Source organism: Solanum stenotomum, chromosome 12, assembly GCF_019186545.1.
Source record: "Solanum stenotomum isolate F172 chromosome 12, ASM1918654v1, whole genome shotgun sequence".
Classification (NCBI taxonomy): Eukaryota; Viridiplantae; Streptophyta; class Magnoliopsida; order Solanales; family Solanaceae; genus Solanum; species Solanum stenotomum.
In genome coordinates, this window is record NC_064293.1 from 26,474,351 (window position 1) to 26,496,664 (window position 22,314).

The 22,314-nt window shown below is 33.0% G+C and overlaps 1 protein-coding gene across 1 annotated transcript in view; it reads left to right on the forward strand.

The window, feature by feature from the left end:
- The first annotated feature begins 17,829 nt into the window (after nt 1-17,829).
- The window catches only part of LOC125848515 (probable LRR receptor-like serine/threonine-protein kinase At1g07650), a 30,934-nt gene continuing 26,449 nt past the window's right edge, over nt 17,830-22,314 (forward strand). The window contains exons 1-16 of the mRNA XM_049528399.1: nt 17,830-18,026; nt 18,605-18,676; nt 18,806-18,874; nt 18,955-19,026; nt 19,112-19,183; nt 19,272-19,343; nt 19,444-19,512; nt 19,600-19,671; nt 19,769-19,840; nt 19,932-20,003; nt 20,278-20,346; nt 20,630-20,695; nt 20,896-20,961; nt 21,058-21,093; nt 21,199-21,239; nt 21,439-21,815. Of these exons, the coding sequence (XP_049384356.1) occupies nt 17,959-18,026; nt 18,605-18,676; nt 18,806-18,874; nt 18,955-19,026; nt 19,112-19,183; nt 19,272-19,343; nt 19,444-19,512; nt 19,600-19,671; nt 19,769-19,840; nt 19,932-20,003; nt 20,278-20,346; nt 20,630-20,695; nt 20,896-20,961; nt 21,058-21,093; nt 21,199-21,239; nt 21,439-21,815 (1,365 nt within the window). The 5' untranslated portion in view covers nt 17,830-17,958. The remainder of the gene's footprint in view (nt 18,027-18,604; nt 18,677-18,805; nt 18,875-18,954; nt 19,027-19,111; nt 19,184-19,271; nt 19,344-19,443; nt 19,513-19,599; nt 19,672-19,768; nt 19,841-19,931; nt 20,004-20,277; nt 20,347-20,629; nt 20,696-20,895; nt 20,962-21,057; nt 21,094-21,198; nt 21,240-21,438; nt 21,816-22,314) is intronic.

Below are 22,314 nucleotides of genomic sequence, written 5' to 3' on the forward strand. Positions count from 1 at the left end.
TTGTCTAAATCAATGTAAAACTAAAGAACAAATATTGAATATTATTGTCATTCTTAGTGTTGAATTGATTTTCTTTTTGCATTAGTATTAATTTGATTTTGATTTAAGCTTTATTATAATTACCAACATTTGTGGACTATAATCTTTATTGGCTCATTCATAATTCTAAGTTTCAAACTTGAAATAATATATTAAAAGATAAAAACTATGAAATAGTATAAGAAATATTTAAAAATTATATCAAAGTAAATATTTTTATGTATAAAATAAAATTTTAAAATTATATATATAATGTCGGGTTGGTTTGGTCTCGGGTTGGTTTTTTTTAGTTAAAACCAAACCAACCCAAATATAGTCGGGTTTTTTTTTTTCAAAACCAAACCACTAGTCGGATTTTTTTCGGGTTGACTTGATTTGCAGTTTGATTCGGTTTTCGGTTCGGTTTTGTACACCCTTAGTCTAAGTCTCAAGTCCACTGATGTCTATTTTATGATCTTAAGCTAATAGGGTTTATTTCTCAACTAATAATAATAATACTAGTCAATTTATTTATTTTTTCTCTACCCTTTTTAATTATTATTATTGTAATAATTTTTCAAGACATAAAGCAAATCTTGTCGGTTGTCGACTTTTCTAGTCCACTGAATTTCCAATCAGAAAATTTCGTATTATGGCCGAACTAAAATACAAATCTTGATTAACACAACCGACATAGATAATCAAGCAGCATTCGAAAGCGGTATTAGTAAAACAAAATCGCTTCTTTTGTTATGAAGCATAATCAATCAAAAAAATTATCATGAAAAGTTTTATTTTTATTATGCTTGCAAAGATATAAAAATAATTTTCTAATATCATTTAAATTATTTACAATTCATATCTCTTTGTCTTACTTATAACTTCTACTCTTAAATGTTATTCATAACTGCTGTATGTTTTACTATCATAATTCTTAAAAATATTTAATTAATGTTTAAAAACTTATAATAAACATTAACTTTTGTTCTTGCAGCAAGCTAGAGACACAAATGGTTGTGATTTCAAAAGCAAAAATATACTTAAGTAGCGTTTGATTATGTGATTTTATCTCACGATTTGAAATCATAAGATGAAATTAGAGTTTGGGACATGCAATTTGAAATCATGAGATGAAATCTTAAATTCTCTGAAAAACTTGATTTGAGAATTTCGTATCAGTGATGATTTACTCTCTTATAAAAACTCACCGCAATCATTGGTAACTCTCTCTCATGCAAAACCCTAGCTTTTTCTGATTAATACACCGGAATGGCCAATATGGCCGCCGGCCAGCCGTCTTCTAGCGCTGGTCCGGCATGTTTTACTCTTTCTGATAATTCTTTCCCTTTGCTACAACATCCTAAATCTCACACGCATGCAATTAATCTTAAAAATTTGTTGCCTAACAATTCTATAGGTTTGCCTAACGAGATCTCTGATAAGGCGGTTTTACCAGCTTTACATCAATATGTTGATCTCTTTAAAGAACATAAAGGCTTATCTGATAATTCAACAACTGTAAAACCAATCCCGATTAAAAGTCTCAGTTACATTGAAGGAGTTCCAAGGGTGGTTTGGACGGAAGAAGAGGTGGATAGAATGAATATTATTGAGAATCTCCAATATGCTGTAATTGGGAAATTTTCGTATGGATGGCCGGAAATTGAAGAACTTCGCATACAGATCCCAAAACAATGTAATGTAAAAGGGGAATGCAAGATTGGTTTGTTACGGAATAGGCACATATTAATACGGTTCAATAGGCAGGATGATTTTATCAATATGATGTCTAAACCTAATTATTACATACAATCAAAGGATGGATATTCTTATATGATGAGGCCTTTGATTTATGATGCTACATTTAATATTGAGGAGGAAACAACGCAAGCGATGGCATGGATTTCCTTTCCGGATTTAAAACCAACCTACTTTGTTAAGGAATTCATATTTTCATTAGCCTCAGCTGTAGGGAAACCTCTACAATTAGACATGGCAACAATAAATAAGACTCGACCTAGTTGTGCGAGGGTTAAGGTGCAAGTGGATTTGTTGGCAGACTTCCCCGAATTTATAGAACTGGAAGTTGTGAATGAAAAGACCAAGTCATCTAGGGTGGAGAAAATTCGTATTCAATATGTCATGGTACCAAAGTATTGTAAGCAGTGTAAATTACAAGGACATGCAGAAAGTGAATGTAGGGTGCTCCATCCAGAACTTAGAAAAACAATGTATGAAGAGGTTCAAGGAGAAAAAGAGAAAAATGATGAAAATGTGCATCCAGTAATAAGGGTGGGCAAGCAATATAAGAAATGGCAGCCTACTAATAAAATACCTCCCAGCCATAAAGAGAATGAACAACAGGCAAGGGAAGAGGGTGTCTGTAAAGACAATTCTTTTGCAGTTTTAAAGGATAAGGTCCGAGATGAGGAGATACGTACGAATATTACAATCAGTGCAGATCAGAACACAGACGATAAGCAGCACACAATTTCCACAAAAGAATGGATAGAAAGAGCTTTTGTACAAAAAGAAAATATTCCAAATTACATCAAAAAAGGTAAAGACAATCACCAGGGTACAAATAACAATGTTAAAGAAGGGGTGATTAGTGTTCCTACAAGGTCAGAAGAAAATCAATCAGATAATTCAATAGGCACAAGAATGCAGTAGGTCATGAATACAGATCAAAGGAATTGCGATAGTAACAATGAGCCAATACCTGAAGTAGCAGCAGAGGGAAATAATGGTAATGTAGAAGGGCTCTTGGGAGATATGGCTGAGGCTCAACAGGGTCACATGTGCAGGGGTAAAGTTGACAAAATGGGTGATACATGTAGAAAGGAACCACATGAATCTGATGATGAAGAGTTGAAGAACCAAGTTGAGATGAAAGATACATCTACAACACATGGTAGAGAAGAGAATGAAGATAGTCAATCACTGGTTATAATACCTGCAGCTGCACAAAAATCTGAGATGGAACTGATACTGATGAGCGAGTTGGCAAGTGCTGAATATCATGAACCTTTACAAATAGCTGGTGTATCAGATGGTGAAGTAACAAAGAACATTCAAGACCACCAGGAGCCGCTGGAGTTAGAAAATAACAAAGTTGAATCAACATTAGCATCTGCTATTGCTGGAAAATCTGCTCCAATGGACAGGCTACATGAATTGATTTCACATAAATGCCTGAACAAGGACCCTGCAATCATAGCAAAAGAAATTATACTATCAGAAAAGAGTATAGGTGTAGAGGATAATGAAGAAGAAGAAAATGACACAAATATGCACAACATCTGTAAAGAGGCTGGGCTATCACCAAAGGTGTACTCAAGAGGGAGAAAAGGCAAGGGCAAAGGAGAGACAAGTATTGCAGTGCCTACAGGAGTTCAGACTAGGAGGGGAGTAAAATCAACCTCTAAATGAGTTTTAAAGTATTATTTTGGAATATTAGGTCTGTGAGAACACAACAGGCCTTCCATAGGGTACAAATGCTACATAGACATCACAATTTTTTAATGATTGCATTGATGGAACCATTTCAAAGTACTAGGCAGATTCAAAGGTATAAAAGAAGACTAGGAATGCAATATGTTAACTATAATACAAATGGAAAGATTTGGGTGTTTGTTAATAACCATATTCAAGTGGGGGTGGTGGAAGACTCTGACCAACAGTTGACTCTACATCTCACATTAGAAGATGGTAATCAGATCTTAGCTACTGTGGTCTATGCTAAATGCTCTAGCATTGAAAGATTAAGCCTTTGGGAAGAGCTTTTCTCAATAAGTCAGAATCTTACAATGCCTTGGATGGTAAGTGGTGATTTCAATGTGATCCTAGGGGATGAAGAAAAGATTGGTGGTCTACCTGTTTATCCACAGGAATATAAGGATTTTGCCTGGTGTCTTAATTCATGTGATTTATCAGATGTTTATTTCTCTGGAAATCCTTTTACTTGGTGGAATGGTAGAGTAGATGAAGAATGTATTTTCAAGAGATTAGATAGGGTTGTGATTAACCAACTATTTCTTGAATTGTATGGTAATTCTGGACTACAACACTTAGCTAGAACAGGATCTGATCATGCCCCTTTACTCCTTACTTGTGGGGTGGACAATATTCCTATTGCTAAGCCTTTCAAATTTCTGAAGTTTTGGACTGAAAGTGAAGACTTCAAAGAGATAGTTCAACAGAATTGGATAGCTGATAAGTCTGATAATTCTGTAAACATTTTCATTCAATTGAAGCAGAAACAGAAAAGAACCAAGGCGGCATTGTCTAAATGGAGTAGAGATAAGTTTGGTGATATTTTTAAGCAGCTAACTATTAGAGAAGAGATTGTGAAGATTAAAGAAAGCTTGTTTCAGGAAGATCCTTCTCCTGTTAACAGATCTATTTTGCAAAAAGCGCATGCTGAATTAAGACTTTATCTTCATTACGAGGAGGAGTTTTGGAGACAGAAGGCTAGTATACAATGGTTTGAAGAGGGAGATATGAATACAAAGTTTTTTCATGCTCTTGTTAGGGGAAAAAGAAGAAGGCTAGCACTGAAGAAAATTTTAAAATCAGATGGGACATGGACAGAATTTGATGTTGATATCACAAAAGAAGGAGTTTTTTTTTTGAAAAGCAATTTGCCGGTGGAGTTACCGATGAGGAAATATCGTTACTACAATGTATCCAACCTCAGATCTCTCAAGAAGATAATGATTTTATTAAAGCAATACCGGATGAAGTAGAGATTAAAAAGATTGTTTTTGAATTGAATGCTGATAGTGCCTGTGGCCCTGATGGTTTTACTGGATGTTTTTATCAAACATGTTGGGAAATTGTGGGTCCTGATATTGTCAGGATTGTTAATGCCTTTTTCCAGGGTCATTCTTTACCTAAATCTATTATTCACACTAATCTGGTTCTAATACCTAAAAAGGATATTATTCAATCCTTTTCCGATCTTAGACCAATAAGTTTGAGTAACTTCTTAAACAAAATCATCTCTAGACTTGTTCATGATAGAATTGAAAGATATTTGCCAAAATTGATTTCACAAAATCAATCAGGATTTGTTAAAGGAAGGAATATATCTGAAAATATATTGCTGGCCCAGGAGGTGATTACTGATATAAGGCTAAGGGGCAAGCCAGATAATGTGGTTATAAAGTTGGACATGGCTAAGGCTTACGATAGAGTAGAGTGGAGATTCTTAATCAGGGTATTGGAGAAGATGGGCTTTGATGCTAAGATTCTAGACATGGTTTGGAGACTTATTGCTAATAATTGGTATTCAGTACTAATTAATGGGCAGGCTCATGGGTTTTTCCATTCCACCAGAGGAGTTAAGCAAGGAGATCCTTTATCTCCTGCTCTTTTTATATTATCGGCAGAGGTGTTATCTAGAGCTCTGAATCAATTGTTTGATAATTACGAGTATAAAAGCTATGGATTACCTAAATGGAGTGATAAATTGAATCATCTGTCCTATGCAGATGATACAATTATTTTTGCTGCAGCAGACAGAAAATCTCTACAACTTATAATGGAAGTTTTAAAGAAATATGAAGAGCAATCAGGACAATTGATCAATAAGGAGAAGAGTCCATATTATATGTACAGCAAAGCAGCACAAACATCTAAACAGGTGGTAGAGGATATCACTGGTTTTTCAAGAGGTTTATTTCCACTGTTGTATTTGGGTTGCCCTATTGGTCATGTCAAGAAGCAAAAGGTTCATTTTTCAATGCTGATAAAAAAGATCCAAAACAATCTACAAATGTGGAAAGGAAAGCTTTTGTCTTTTGGGGGTAAAGTTATTCTAATCCAAAGTGTGCTACAGAGCATTCCTATATACCTCTTATCTGTCATCAACCCTCCCAAATGTGTAATATATGATATTCATAGAATTTTTGCTAAATTTTTGTGGAATTTCAAAGAAGTGGGAAGAGTCACTCACTGGATTGCATGGAAGGATATTTGTGTACCAAAGGAAGAAGGAGGGTTGGGGTTTAGGTCACTGTTTGATATCTCTAAGGCTTTATTTGCCAAGTTGTGGTGGAAATTTAGGACTACTAATACACTATGGTCTAACTATATGTGGAACAAGTATTGCAAGAGGCATAGGCCACAAACAGTAGAATGGAAAGGAGGATCTCAAGTATGGAAAAATATGCTATTGGCAAGGGATTTTTTTGATCAGGAAATATGGTGGGAACCCAAAGAAGGACATGCTAGTGTATGGTTTGACAACTGGACACAATTGGGGGCTTTGCATTATCATATGAATCTGAATCATGATCATGGTCAAGTGGAATCTGTTAGCCAGTTATTTAATGAGGATGGATGGGATCAGACATTATTACATGATAATTTTGATGAGGAAACATGCAATCACATTAACAGTGTTCTGGGAAACATAGAACTTACACAAGGTAGAGATAAACCTTGGTGGATGCCTAGTGGAGCTGGACAATTTAAGGTGAGGACAGCATGGAACTTATGTAGATACACGAAAGAGCCTATTGAGAATATATCAAATATATGGGTGAAAGGGATACCTTTTAAGGTGTCCTTCCTACTATGGAGGATGTGGTTTAAAAGAATTCCTATTGGGGAGGTGCTAATCAGAAGAGGCATTACTGATGATTTAAAGTGTTGTTGCTGTAACAACAATAGTCAAGAAACTTTTGCACATCTATTTATTGAATGTCCTGATTCTTATCATACTTGGAGATTGTTTAGTGAAGTAGCAGGATTACATTTCCAGGTAGTACAGATCAAACAAGTTTTGGAGGAGTGGTGGAAGGCTGATTGTGCTAGCAAATTAAATCCAATTTTTAAAGCAGTACCTGCTTTTATTATATGGCAAATCTGGAAGAGGAGGAATGTGATTAAACATGGGGGTAGTATGTCTAAGCATATAATGGTATTGGAAATTCACAGAAATTTATACTTGTTTACTAAGTATAGATATCTGTGGTTAAAGGACATCCCAAAGAGTTGGCCACTTGTTGTGTCGTAATTTGGCTATTTCTAGAAAAATCACTTTTGGAAATGTTCTAAGTATAAAACAATTTGAGAAAAAATACTTAGAAAAGAGTCGCCACTTAATTTTTTAAAGAAACTAAGAAAACTTATAATTTTCAAAGATTTAAACAGAAAAAATCATCTGAAAATACCAAAGAAGGTTCGGGGTTCAATTTACACTTCGAGAAGGGTTTAAGCATTCGAAGTGTCCGCTAACATGCGGTTGACCTGCGACTTGACTAAAATGTATTTGACTATTTTTAGAAAAAATAATTTAACATAAAAAATATATAATAATTTACACTATTTGGTTAACTTTGAGAAAATAATTGAATAAATGACACATTTTTATTTTGATTTTTTAGAGAAATGACTCAAAATGGAACAATTGACTAGAAATACAAGTGATTAGAATATTAATAAAATAAGATTAATTAGAATTTATTTTTTTTCACTTTGAAATAATAATTTAAACCAATTTAATAAGTTAAGGAATGAAAATAATTTTTTTATTAATTGACTATCCTTTTTGAGAAAACGACTAAGTATATATTTTATATATATTTTTTATTCTAATTGGAAAAGTTTTGACTAACATTTTTTTTTTTAAAGTTTATTTAAGAAAAATATTTTAACTAAAAATAATAATTTTAGAATGAGTATAATATGAATAGGTGAAGAGGCATTAAAACATATATCTTAAGAATAAAAGGTTTAACTTAATTAGAAAGTATAATTTGATCAACATATTTGATTAATAAAATAAAAATAGATATTAAAAGTTAACCAACACAAAGTAAATAACCTATCTTTTGGGGAATCTAATTAAGTTAATTAGAAGTTACAAAGTTAGAGTTAAACAACGAACAATAAATAATCCTAATTAAATAATTAAAGAGTAAGGAGGAAATGAATTTGGGCCTCCTTTGGGCCAATTTCGCTGAAATTTCGGCCTTTAAACCAATCCCGTTTTTGGTATACAGCTGATGTATATCAGTGTATATCAGCGTGTGTATAGGCTCTTTTCATGTATCTCTTGCTTCCGAATACATGTATTTTACTCCAGCCCTGTATTCCTACGTTTTTGACTTGTATATCGATGTATATAGCTGTATACATCTTGTATACAACCCCTTTTCGGACTTTCGGACACCTGCAATCTGGATTTCCAGCCTTATATTTCCGTTCTATTGCTTTGGCTGACTCGATAAGAGGTAAATTTGGGCCTTTGGCCCAACAAGGAGATGCGAGAATAGGGGATGAGAGTCCAAAAATAGACTCAAAGCGGGTTTCACATGCAAAGAAAGAGTGATAAGATTAGCATTCACACTTAACTTATTCACAAGAGTAACTATCTTTAGTAAAAAAAATGATAAGACCTGACTTTAATTTATAACAAGGCAAACTAGACATTTCACAATGAGTAAGAGAAGAGAAGAGATGTAATGGAGTTAACAATCAGTGATGTTCTACTTATCCTGCAGGCTACTCATATTAAGACTTAAATTAGACCAACACTTCATTATTATTATTATTTTATTTTATTTTTTTAACATAAAGCAAACAAAAACCAATGACAATAATGTATAAAAAAAAACCAACAGTAGACATTTAAAGAGCAAGTGTTCTACCACAATGACCAACATGAGCAAACAGATCAGAACATACCCGCCAATTCTAGAATCAATATCACTAAATACGAATCAGAACATATATGATAAGGGAAGGCTGGAACTTAAGAAATTAGGCCAAAATGAACAAGCGCTAATTCGACATAACACAAAATAATCAAAAATAAGAATCATTTTCTTCCTAACCAACAGTGAACTCCGAGTAGTATGGAAAAGATACACTTTATGCTCTTATACGGTTAAGCAAAAATGGCAAACAACCTACGGGCATCTTGAAGATAGCTGGTCCTTAGTCGAAAGGCAGTTAAGAGCAAAACAGAACAACAATAGTAAACACATCTCCCTCTTATTATACAACAAATCTGCAAACTCGCACATAACAAGATGTAAAACAACACATAATGATTCGGAAGGAAACAACAAACTACTAGTGGGTATTTTATAAATTCAAACTACAAGAGGTAAGTGACTAAAAGAGGACCCAAATGAAGACGTAAACAAGTCATTCTAGGCAGCAATGTGAAGAAAGGAAGGAAGATACATTCAAACCAACTTGTGTACGGATAACAAAATCCAATTTTTTTTGCATAATTTATGAGTGAAGATGATGAGGACATACAACTGAGAAACCGACTAGTAATAATAGAACATTTTAATAAGGCGAGTTTAGCACAAGAAAGAAAAAAAATGCTCCAGAGGCTTGGAAATGACCTATTTATTGATTCAAGTTAACTCGAATTACTCGATAACAAAGGATACGTAACCAACATTTTTAAATAAGAGATTTAGAGGTGCAGCAACCATCAGGCGGATTATGGAACTTAGTCTTAAAAGCAACTCATATGATTTATAATAGTTAGAATAACAAGAAGAAAATAGAACGAAACCGACTCAATGCCATACGGAATTAGTAAAGCTTCGAACAAAACAAATCAAAAGAACAGTTAAATCAACAAACAAGCTTATATCAAAGTTTTGCAACCAACAGTAAGCCACAACACTCCCAAGATACCAACATTTAAACACTACACAGCGATCAAAGGTAAATCGTCCTCACATTAGGCATAAAAGAGGTGTGAATAAAAAACGAGTATTACCTTTTATGGGGCAGAGAACTGGATGACAACGAGTTTGAGAGCGACGACTTCTTGCACCGATTTAGACTCGAGCAACAGACAAGAAATTCGAACCAACCTTTGATCAAAGCTTTTCTTGGAACTCAGAATTAGGAAATCATTTTGAAATTTCTCAAGTGTAAAATGACTATTGCCTAAAAAATTGAACTTCAACCTCTGTCCCCCGCCCCTTTACAGTGAATAATATATATAGCCAAGAAATTAAGGTCGATTTAGGGGGAAATCCGTTGGATTTTTGAAAGAAAAATTTGAAATTTTCGTTGCTCCTTTCCGAGACCAACAGTAAAAGGCATGGGAGTCTTTCTCTGCTCTGAGACTCCGCGAAAGGGGGAAAAGGAGACGTGAAGGTGATGGATTAGGTTGCTAGGGTTATGGGTGACGAGATTTCCGGATTTGGATGGATTTTTCTGGGTTGCGTCTGGATTTCTGCGTGAAGAAGACGGTATGGGCAGTGGGGTCGTTTTGGTGCTACTGTAGGTATTGTTTGCTGGAGAATGATTTTGCTAACGTTGAAATTGAAGGGAAAAAGGGATGGGGCCGGGTCAGGGGAATTGGGTCGGTTTGGTGTTTTTTTCTGGTGGGCTGGGAGTTCCAATACAAAGGGAAGTTATTTGGTGGGCTGGGTTGCTGCTGCTGAAAGGTTATTGGGCTGCTGGAAATTTTGGATGGCTGGCCCAAATATGGTCTTTTGATGGGTTTAAATTGAGATTAGAAAATGGGTATGTTTGCAATAAAACATAGCCAAGTGTATTACGAAATTGGCCCAAAAAATTGATGTTACGTAGTGAATTGGCTAAAATTTCAATGAGATGAATTAATATAATTAATTTATGAGCTCTTTAATCTTAATGAAATAAAATGATTAATTTAACCATAAACTAACTAATTCAATTACAAAACTAATTAACTCAAAATTATAACTTTAACTTAAGGTAAACTAATAAAATGTTTAACTAAAAATGTAAAATCTTTTGTGATGATTTTTCCAAATATTTATAAAATAACTTGATTGCAAAAATATACATATTTATTATTAAAAATGATAAAATTACTTCAGAATATCTTGAAAGTATTTTGAATTTCATAAAACTCATTAATTCAAAATTATAACCATCCCTAATATTTAAAATATAAAATCTTTTTTTTTGAGACGATTTTTGAATAATCATAAAATATACTAACTATATACATAATTATGCAAAACGTATATATCATCTAAAAATTATGAAAAGTGATAAAACTATTTAAAAATCTTGCAAACTATTATATATATATATATATTTTATTTTTTTTTGGAAATTTTATAAAACTAATTATTTTAAATCATTTGAAATTGAAGAAGCTCGAAATGATTAATTTATATTGTGGAGGGTCAAAATTGGGTGTCAACACCACTGATTGTGAAGTTTTTAGAAGATTATACACCTCTGATTCAGACAAAAATTGTTAGATGGTTACACCCTCCGAGGGGTAAATTCAAGTGTAACACTGATGGGTCAGTAAAACGTGAGACAGGATCGATAGCTTTTTGCATAAGGAATGAAGAAGGAAATATGATATATGCTGAATCAAGAGTGATGGAGAAGGTTACTGTTATTGAAGTAGAAATTAAGGCCATTAGAATGGGTATAGAATATTGTATGGCACACGATTTAGTACCCTTGATTATTGAAACAGATTCTTTAATGGCACAGAAAGTCCTAAATGGAATTTGGGAGGTCCCCTGGTTGATATCGTTGGATGTTGGATACATAAGGAGATTGATGATGGATATAGAAGTGGAGGTGGTGCATACCTATCGGGAAGGGAACAATCTGGCGGATTTCTTTGCTAACCATGCTGTTGATTTTGCAGGTACACACAGAAGACAATTCTCAAATTTACAGGAAACTCCTCTTCAAGCACAAACAATTATTCAAATGGAAAGGTACAATATACCAAATCTGAGAATTAAAAGAGTACAAAATACAGGTTACGGAACACAAAGCTGATAATGATCGAAAGTTTAAAAAATACATATGTGATGCTTCAGTAAATGCTAGATACTTTGTTTTTCAACTGGAAGGTTATTTTTTCAAAACAGTGGTATCAACTCCTTAGGAGTTCAATCTGTTGAGAGGATAAACTAATAGTTTGAAAAGTAAAGTAAATGGAGCTTCAAATCTTTCACTTTGAATAGGGTCAAAGGCAACTTTACCTTCATTTGAGGGTCCATTTCTTTTGATGTAGAGATACAGAGCCACATCCCTGTTGAGCCAGCATAGATCTACCACAATCATGTTGAAGAAGTCTTCATTGGTGTAGAATCATAACGTCAGTGAGAATTTTTGACGTATAAGTGATTACAAGCCGAACATGGTGTTGTTTGTAGAGAATGGTGGTTGAAAGGATGCGATGGTGTGGAGGAAACCAAGCTGCCGGCGTATTTGTTGCTAAGGATTCCCGATGGATCTATAAATGGAGCTTTTGAACCCTTCAGCTGCTCTTGCCAATTTTAATTTTGTAGTTTCCAATTTGTAATTTGGGTCTTGGCCATTTTTGGGCTTAGAATTTTGTTCCATTTTGTTTATTAATAAATGGCCCTTTTCGGGCAGTTTAATTTTTTTTAAAAAAAAAGAAGAGAATTTCGTATCATGATTTTACATTTTTCAAATACAAAAAATGACCCATAAATTTATATTTTATGTAAAAAAATCCATGATTTTATATCTAAATAATTTTTGCGAGAATACTAGAGAAGTGATGACATATTCACGAAATATGAATATGATGATATAGTTACTAATGATATTAACCATGTTCAATTTTATTAAAGAAACCGTAACACATGTTCAATTTGACTTTTTTGTTGAACTAAAGTTCAATCAATAAATGTTGTGTTTTTGTTTTAGAATAACTTTGTGGTAGTGTATTATACTTTTGTTATAAAGTTTTACTTATTCAGTAAGATTGTATTAGAAAATTGGGGTAATTTTGATAATGGCATAATACATATATTGGCCCCTAAACTTGACTTCAAATTTTAACTTTGACCTCCAACTTTCATAATGCACAAATAGGCACTTTAACTATCCTACCTTTAAATAAATAAACACACGATTTTCGGAGCCAAAGAGTGTGAAATGCAAACGCTCCCACGTGTATTAGTGAGCCACTCAATGGCTGCCAACTATTTAAATATTTTACACGTCATTTTAGAACTAAAAAAAATCAAAATTAATTTTAATTTATATACAAGAATCAAAATTAATTCCTCCTAATGGTTTTGCTAGCTTGGAGCTCATTGGGTCTGTTTTCATGGGGTTTGGGGGCTGTTTTGTGTCTGGTTCGAGCTGCTGGTTGCAACAGTGTTGTTTCGTGATGATTCTCGTCGGAGATGGCGGATCTGATGGGTTTGGGGTCGGGTATTTGGTGGGTTTAGCGAGCTCGAAGCTAGTTCGCTTCATGGGTTGTGCTCCGGTGTGAGGAAGAAGGAGAACGGTTGGGTTGGAGGTAGGAAGAAAATGAACGGGGGTTTTGAGTTGCCGGAGATTGACCGGAATTCGAGGGGTAGAGTTGTCATTTCAGCATTTTTTTACTATTGTTTTTGTTGCAAAATTATTTCAGAGCAGCCCATAAATATGGGAAGACATGAGCATTTCAGCATTTTTTTACTATTGTTTTTGTTGCAAAATTATTTCAGAGCAGCCCATAAATATGGGAAGACATGAGAATCAATGAACTTCTCCTTTTCTTTAGTTAAAGTGTATTTGTGCTTTAAGTTGTCAAATACTTAATGGAAGAAAAAGGGTGTTTTGTGTATTGTGATTGTCATAGTGAATAGCAAATTACAATTATGAATTTTTGGAGGCAAAAAAATGAACATACAGTGCTAAAAATTATTAAGTAAAATGGTGCACTTAAAGTGTTTGATAAATTGTCTGAATGAATTTTTTTAGAGATTTTTGTCAAATTTGAGTAGCAATCTGATACCTAATCAAAATGTAAGGAGTCCCTTAAGTGTGGATCGGATTCATTGATCGAGAACCTTCGAACTTAAATTGCATTCGACTTTTACAAGTGTATACTCACCCATCTTGCCAAAAACAAACTTCATTATAATTTTTTTTAGCAATAACAATTTTTTTTTATTAAATGTCACTTGCATTTTGCAGTGAACAACAAATAATGCAAAAGGAGGGGAAAATTGTTGAAAAAAATATAAAGAGGGTTTAATTGTCCTTTCAATGCATTTTTTACTGTTGGGCCCCTCGATTTTTACATCTGACGCGCCTAATTTGAGTTTATTTCACGCATTTTGCCAGGTAGGATCCGAGTGTTTTTTATTTAAGTTTTGGATAGTTAAAGTGCCTATTTGTACACTCACAAAGTTAAAGGTCAAAGTTATAATTTGAAGCCAAGTTAAGGGTCCAATTTATGTATTATGCCTTTGATAATTTTCACAACTTATGAGGTTTCATGTTTATGAGCAAAAAATAGAACTTAAAAAATCAAAATTGCATTTCCAAACAAAAACTTCAACTTCATCGCATATGATTTCATCTCACATGGTCAAACGTGCCCTTAATTATTGGTATTAAGCATAACATATTTGTTACTTTCACGATTACCTTTAAGGTTTAGGACTAAAATGATTTTTAAAAAATACATTAGGGACTATTTTGATTACATAGTATAAATGGAAGACTAAAATGACCATTTTTCATACATTAAGAACTGTATATGTTGATTAATTACATGGTATATATATGAAGGACTAAAATGATAACATTGTTTCATACATTAAGGATCGTTTAATTTTGATAACAATAGCATACCCAATGAAATTTGGGGAGGGTAAAATGTACGCAAATCTTAACATTACCTCGTGAAGGTAGAACAACTATTTCTGAAAGATCCTTGACTCAAGTACAACAAATCTATATATAATATAAAGCCAAATGTAGAGAAGGTGATGTGGCACCTCTCTAAGGTCACCATTGTTATTTTTTAAAAATCTTTTTTTTGACATTTTCTCTATTTTTTTCTTATTTTTTAGTTTAAAAATTAACTATAACCTATCTTATTTATGAGGTTTCATTAATTTTTTTAAACAATCATATTAATTCATTGTCTATAAGTTACTACATTGATTTTACTCTTAATAATATCCATAACTCTCATAATTTTTATGTTCATAACCCTCAAACTTTAATTTGTAATGTCTTATTGTATTCCCCTATTTTTTCCTATATAAACTCATGTTTTGTTCATGAATACTCCCAAAGTTAGTGTTTCTTTTCTTCATCACTTTTGAGTTGTACTTTATAACTTGTAACACAAAAGAAATATATGAAGATAATAAATATTTCATCTCAAGTCTATCTTTTCACTTTTATGTAGTTAGTTATTCTTTCATAATTGAATGTGTATTTTACGTATTCATTATACTTCTCCAAGCAAGTATATATACATGATCGATAAAGAAAATCTTCATGACAATGATATTGAGGTAATTTTGATAGTAGTAGTAATATTTTAAATGCATTATTTTTGTATGGTTGATCGAAAAGTTAATCTAATTTAACAATTACATAGTTGAGTTTGATTATAATATTTGTTAGATTTCAAGTAATCACGAATTTTGATTGTTAGTACACTCATTATTTATTTTTTTGCAAATGTATTGTATAGTATATATTTCTTTCTTCTCTTTTCATATAATTATTTTTGAATTGGTGTAATTGAAATAAAAATATTATAAATATCATACATATTGTAGTATCATATCAACAATCGTACATATATTTTTTGTGTAAATTAATCAGTAGCATATGACGAGGGCTTTGGCACAGTTTTAAGGAGTGGAACATGATGATGGATCTACTTGTAAAGAAAGGCATAGAAGAAAACTTTTTGAAGCATATATAGAAATTATTTTTGCTAGAAATTTTCTTACTTTTAACTTGTAATAGTAGTTTTGTTACACCGATTGATAATGTTATTCAAAAACTTTTGTTTCAAAAAAGAAATAATCGTCTACATAGAAGATTGTAGTCTACAAAAGATAGAGAAAATTTAAAAAGAAAATATATCTTCAATTCAATACAATAGATTATTGTTTCAAAATTAACCTCTTATATTCCGTTTACCTTACCACTTATATATCCGTTTTTGTTTAACTAATAATATTGTACATATGAAGAAAAATGAAAAAAACTATATATTATATTCATGACGAAAACAAATATCTATATTATCTTCATTGCCTAATATGAATGTATATAAATAGGGATAAGGGTCTGAAAAATACCCCAATTTTGGTAGAATTTGTTGTTGCAATACTAAACTTTCATAAGGTCCTATTACCTCCCTAGACTATTTAATACCGTATTTTTTACCCCCTGAACTATTTAATAGTGTATTTTAAAGGTATATATGTGACCACGTGGACACATTACTATTTATAATTTTACATTATTTTTTATGTCCACGTGAGTAAATATATATATTTAAAATACGGTATTAAATAGTCTAGGGAGGTAATAGGTCCTCATGAAAGTTTAGTATCGCAACAGCAAATCCGACCAAAGTTAGGATATTTTTCAGACCCTTATCCCTATATAAATATTACATACTACATTTAAAAATAAGAAACTATCAATTTATATATATATATATATATAAAATCGCGCGAAGCGCGGATAGTTTCACTAGTTCAAGTATAAAGAAGAATGAGCCAGTGAAGAAAATATAGCAAGTAACAAGAAATAAAACAATGCAAAGTCTACCAGAAAGGAGACAAAAACATTAATTATATAATGTGATAATTGAAACACAATGAACAACATGCTAGGATAGATTAAATATTGAAAACAATAATAAACAATGATAAAAAAAAATGAAAAAAAAGAACTACAATAATATACCTAGCACCATGGCAAACCCCAACGACCCTAGGTAAGACAACATTACATTACCTACTAACCTTCTAACTTCTATCCTAATACGTGTCCTCCATGTACACCCCCCTATCTAAGGTCATGTCCTTGATAACCTGAAATTTCATCATATCTTGTCTTATCATGGGCGAAGCTACCCTTTGTCACGACCCAAAAATGGACATGATGACACTTCACACTTGAACTCCATTTCTAGCTTCAAAAATTGAAAATTTATTGTGATTTAGATGATTGTTGTGAAAAATGATTAGCAAATGATTAACTAAGTATAAATCAATAGCTACAAATTGATTTGGTACTCCTGAAGACAATTTTAGAGATTACCATTAAAGAACTTTGGAAAAAGCTTGAAGAAATCATGAAATGTATATGGTGATTTTGTGATATCAAGAATAATTTCATTTTGAAAAAGTTGAATTAATTGTATAATCTCCAATTGAAATTGACACATGGACTGTTTAATAAATTTTAGACCACTAAAATATTTGAGTGGCTTAATTGGAAATTTGGTAATAGATTAGGGAGACATTGGACTATTTTGTCGACATGTAGTTCTAATATAATTTGTCCTTAATTACTTGTCCACTTTTTCTTTTTGAGTTATCCCTAATTACTTGTCAATTTTGAAAAATCAAGAAAAGATAAAAAAAAAATTACCTTTTATATTCTCAATTAATTACTTTGAAAAAAGTAGAACTTTTTGAAAATCTTAAATTTTTAATTCAGGTACTTCATAATTAATAGAGTAAAATAGTAAAGTCAATCATTATTTTCTTAATAGATGGGTCCATTCAAAAGTGGACAAATAATTAGGGGGAAGACAATATTTATCACGTTCCTCTATAAAAAATAATCAAACTTTTGCATGTTTGAGCATTAAAAAAAATGTCAGAATTACATGATTTCAGTATTTTTTCTTTTCTGCTTATCTTAGTCCTCTGCTTTGTAGCACAAACCATTGAAGCACAAAATTACAGTCATCTTCTTCCTCGACAAGAAAGTAATCTTTCTCATTCTTCGCATATAAAGTTTGAATCTTTACAGAAAAAAAACATTTTTATGAGTTGTTGTATACAACTTTTATGGTTTTGCAGAGAATGCTCTTATAGAAATAGCGGAGCAGTTGGGTAAAAAGGACTGGGATTTTGATTTGAATCCTTGTAATGGCAACACAAATTGGACTACACCAAAAATTGACAATACATGACGTATGTCAACAATGTAACCTGTAATTGCTCTACCCCTGATGGTTTCTGTCATGTACAAATCATGTGAGCTTCTTCCTGTTCTTCTTAATGTTTTTGGTATTAGGAAAATGCTTTCTTTCCAAAAAAATAGATATTTCCACCAAAAGATGAATTCCAACTCTTATTCTGACAACAGGGATGGAAAGCACTCTCCATCTCCAATTCTATGGTTGTGAGTTCGAGCCAGGAGCAAAAAAAAAGGTGAGAGTTCTAGGGAGGGTAAAAATGAAAAAAAATAAAAAAATCTTACTCCAAACTTTAACCAAATATTATACATATTTATCGACATCTAATAATGCAAAAAGAAATATCAGGAACGCCTGCTATGAGTAGCATAGGCTCCTGCTTTTATACTATACCCCTAAACACTATATAATAATCCTCCAAGGTAAAACAGAAAAAATTCCAAATGAAATGAACTTTATTTACATGACACCCCATATATATTTCTTCCTCTATGTCAAAACTTTGTTTATTTATCTGGAACCAGTTTAATTACCACACGGGGATCTGAAAATAAACAACCTTTGCTTTCATATTTGGATAATGTAAAGCAACAGGATTTCAAATTATAATGTTAACTCTTGTTATAATGTTAACAGATTACTCAAAGGACAAGATCTTGCAGGTGTTCTCCCTCCCTCCCTGATCAAGTTACCTTATCTCACGAAAATGTTCTGTTTAACTGACTTGGATCTATATTTTCAAACTCTTAGGAGTTTTGCTTTTTTTTTTTTATTACCAAATAATCATTTTGATTATCCTTTGCCTGAGATATATATTGTTCAACATCTGTCCTTCAGTGATGTCTCGCGCAACTATTTGAGTGGTACTATTCCCCCTGAATGGGCATCTATCAAACTGGAATATATGTGAGCTGCACTTTATACTTTAGACATTACATACAAAAGGTCCCTTTAATTTAAACTATCCAATAATTCATGGTTTTCAGGTCTGTTATGGTGAATCGACTCTCTGGGCCGATTCCTAAATACTTGGGAAACATGACTACACTACTTTATATGTATGTTCTCTTGGATTTCACCACATTCATGAGGATAAGTAGTCTTTTTTTTAACATTTATTGAGATGGACTGCGAAACTTTCAGGAGTTTGGAAAATAACATGTTTGATGGAACTATTCCAAAAGAACTCGGAAACATGGTTAATCTGCAGACCCTGTAAGGCCTTCCTAACTAGCCTCCTTTAGATGAAAAATGAATGGTTTTAGAATATCTTGACCAATTAGTTGCCTTTTGCTTTGTGCAGCATTCTCAGTTATAATAATCTCACAGGTAAGTTGCCCGAGGAAGTCAATAAACTCATAAAATTAACAGAACTGTAAGTACTACTGAATATACTCTCGATATAATGCCCTCTAGGTCCTATTGTATTCCTGTTTGTCTGAAGTCTCCTTCTTTCCCTTTTGGCATCAATGCAGTAGGCTGAGCGGTAACAACTTCACTGGAATATTTCCAAGCTTTGAGAGTTTGAAAAACCTTACGGCATTGTGAGCATTTTCACACGATTTGATGTGTAAAAGCTAGTATTTTCTACTTATATTTAAATTAAATCAGACTTCATGCTTGGTTAACAGAGAGATTCTAGCTTCGGGTTTTGAAGGACCTGTACCACCAAGCATTTCTGTCTTGACTGAAATGAAGGAATTGTGAGTTGTTTTCTAGGTTGCATACTTTCTTTAGTTGCTTATTATGGTGTCCCCTTTTATTTGGCTGGGATTTTATATTAATATGATGTCTTTACAGAAGAATTAGTGACTTGACTGGAAGTGCGTCAAAATTTCCGCCACTAGAGAACATGACAGGCCTAACTAAATTGTAAGTACTTCTCTTGAATTTGGTTTTATACATTAATGGTTCCATAGTTGTTGAAAGTGTTCTCTTTCCTGAAACTAATTTGTGGCTGCAGGATGTTGAGGAGCTGCAATTTATCAGGGAAGATTCCTTCTTACATAGCTAATATGCCTCAATTGAAAATTCTGTAAGTTTGCCTTCACTCTGATTTGTTTCTTTCTTTTTTGATATCCTTTACTTTCTCCCTTCCATACACTGCTGTTTTAACCGAATTATGTATGCGGCCTTCTTGATTATTGTCACGAATTCTGCTCAGTGTTTAGACTAGGAAACAAGAGAAGGGGAATTTCAGCCTAGCCGAAATTCTTTCATTACATAATCTTTAAAATATTCTCCATGCTATAGGTCTCAAGTTGGTATAGTATTTTTTCTGGTTTGAATATGGTTTTCTTTTTGGGCAGAGATCTAAGCTTCAACAGGCTTGAAGGAGCGATCCCGGATCTGGAGCGCCTGGACAAACTGAAGACCTTGTAAGTGACAAATTTATCATACTCTTAAATTCTTCTTTTAGCTTGCCTGACTATGTGCCGGCCGTAAATTCTCAACAAACCCAACTTCTTCTCCTTCATTGAAATACATATGATAAAATTAATACATGAGATTTGGATGCCAATCAGCCGAGTCTTCAAACACATTTAATGCATAGAAATTTGAGTTTCTGACATTATATAGGTTATTTAGAGCTTGATTCATTTATTTTGATGTTTTTTGTTAAAATTGATATCTGTTGAAATAAAGATTTTGCTTCGCAAGGTACCTGACAAGCAATAGACTTACTGGACCAATTCAGGATTGGATCGAAAATAGAAATTCCGAATAGTAAGTTTATTACTTTGGATTAGCATGGTTTTGCTTATAACCTACTCATGCCATGAGAATGCTAGATTCTCTTCATCTCAAGAACTTAAGATTCTAAGGACATATATCCCATAAATGCCAATTTTTCATACATATAGTATCCCTAAAAGAATTTCTTTTTGTGCAACACACTTGTTGATTTTGCTATGCACCATTTGAAGTTTCATAGATCTATCTTACAACAACTTCAACGAAAGCTCTGTGCCAACTACTTGTTGGGAAACCCTGTATGATCCTTGAACCTTGGTCTTCTTCCCACTCATTTTTGTTATTGGGACACCATCTGTCGTTATCTCTAAGCTACATTTCCTTCTTCTTATCAGAAACTTGTTCAAAAGCTATAACTCAACAAAAAAGTCGTAAGTTATTTAACTTGTCTTATAAGACACTTGATGCATAGTTTTTCTCTTTAGAGAATTATCAACTGGTTCATGCCTTCTGACCCTCTTTCCAACTTGATACAGAGAACTTGGGAAATGCTTGTTAAGTAATACTTGTTCAAAGAGTAAGTTTATCTTTCTACAAGACAATGATTCATTTTCTCTCTATCTAAGATTTTGTTCTTATATACTCTACTGCTTCTTTTAAATATACAGTACATCAAATTCATGTTGATAAAGGAGAAAGAGCGCTTGACAATTTTGTTTCTTACTGTGTCATGTTACATAAAGGCAATGTTGGATAATTGTTTTAATTATATACAGATTGGTATTCAGTGCACATAAATTGTGGTGGAGAGAGTGTGACAATAGGGGACACGACTTACGAAGCAGATGAAAATTCCACAGGTGCTGCAAAGTTTGTTTACTGGAAAGAGAGCTGGGGATCCAGCAACACCGGGGACTTCTGGTATGTTCCCATAACATCGAACGAGTACAAGGCAGCTAACGCATCTTCCATTAAGGGACGCAATTCTGAACTATACACGACAGCTCGGCTCTCAGCTTTATCTCTAACTTACTATGGACGTTGTTTAGCAAATGGAAACTACACTGTGACACTGCACTTTGCAGAGATTGTTATAAGAGATAACCGATCTTTCCAGAGTCTCGGAAAACGGATGTTTGATGTCTATATTCAGGTCAATTAAATATAAATCTGAGTATTGAGTCAAGGTTTAGGGGCAGTTCGCTAACAATATAACTGGATGCAGGGTGAAAGGAAGCTCAAAGATTTTGACATTAGAACTACTGCTCGAGGAGTTGATAAAGCTTTGACAAGAAAACTCAATGCATCTGTAGAAGATGGCATTCTAGAAGTGCGCTTTCAGTATGCTGGGAAAGGAACAACAGCTGTCCCTAGAAGAGGAAGCTATGGCCCTTTAGTTTCTGCCATCTCTTTTGAAGCTAGCAACACTACTATTACCCTTTGTTTCACTTATTTCTCTTTCACAGACTCTCTACACTTTATTCTATTACCTTGGTGACCTTTTACATGATGAAATTATGATACTGTTTCCACATGTTAATTATTCTCAGAGAGCCTAGAGAAGAGGCTTCATCTTTTTCCTCAATCACTTTAAGATTATAAGTATAAAAACAAATGTAAGTGCATTTTACACTCTTCCTCTTCCTTTTTTC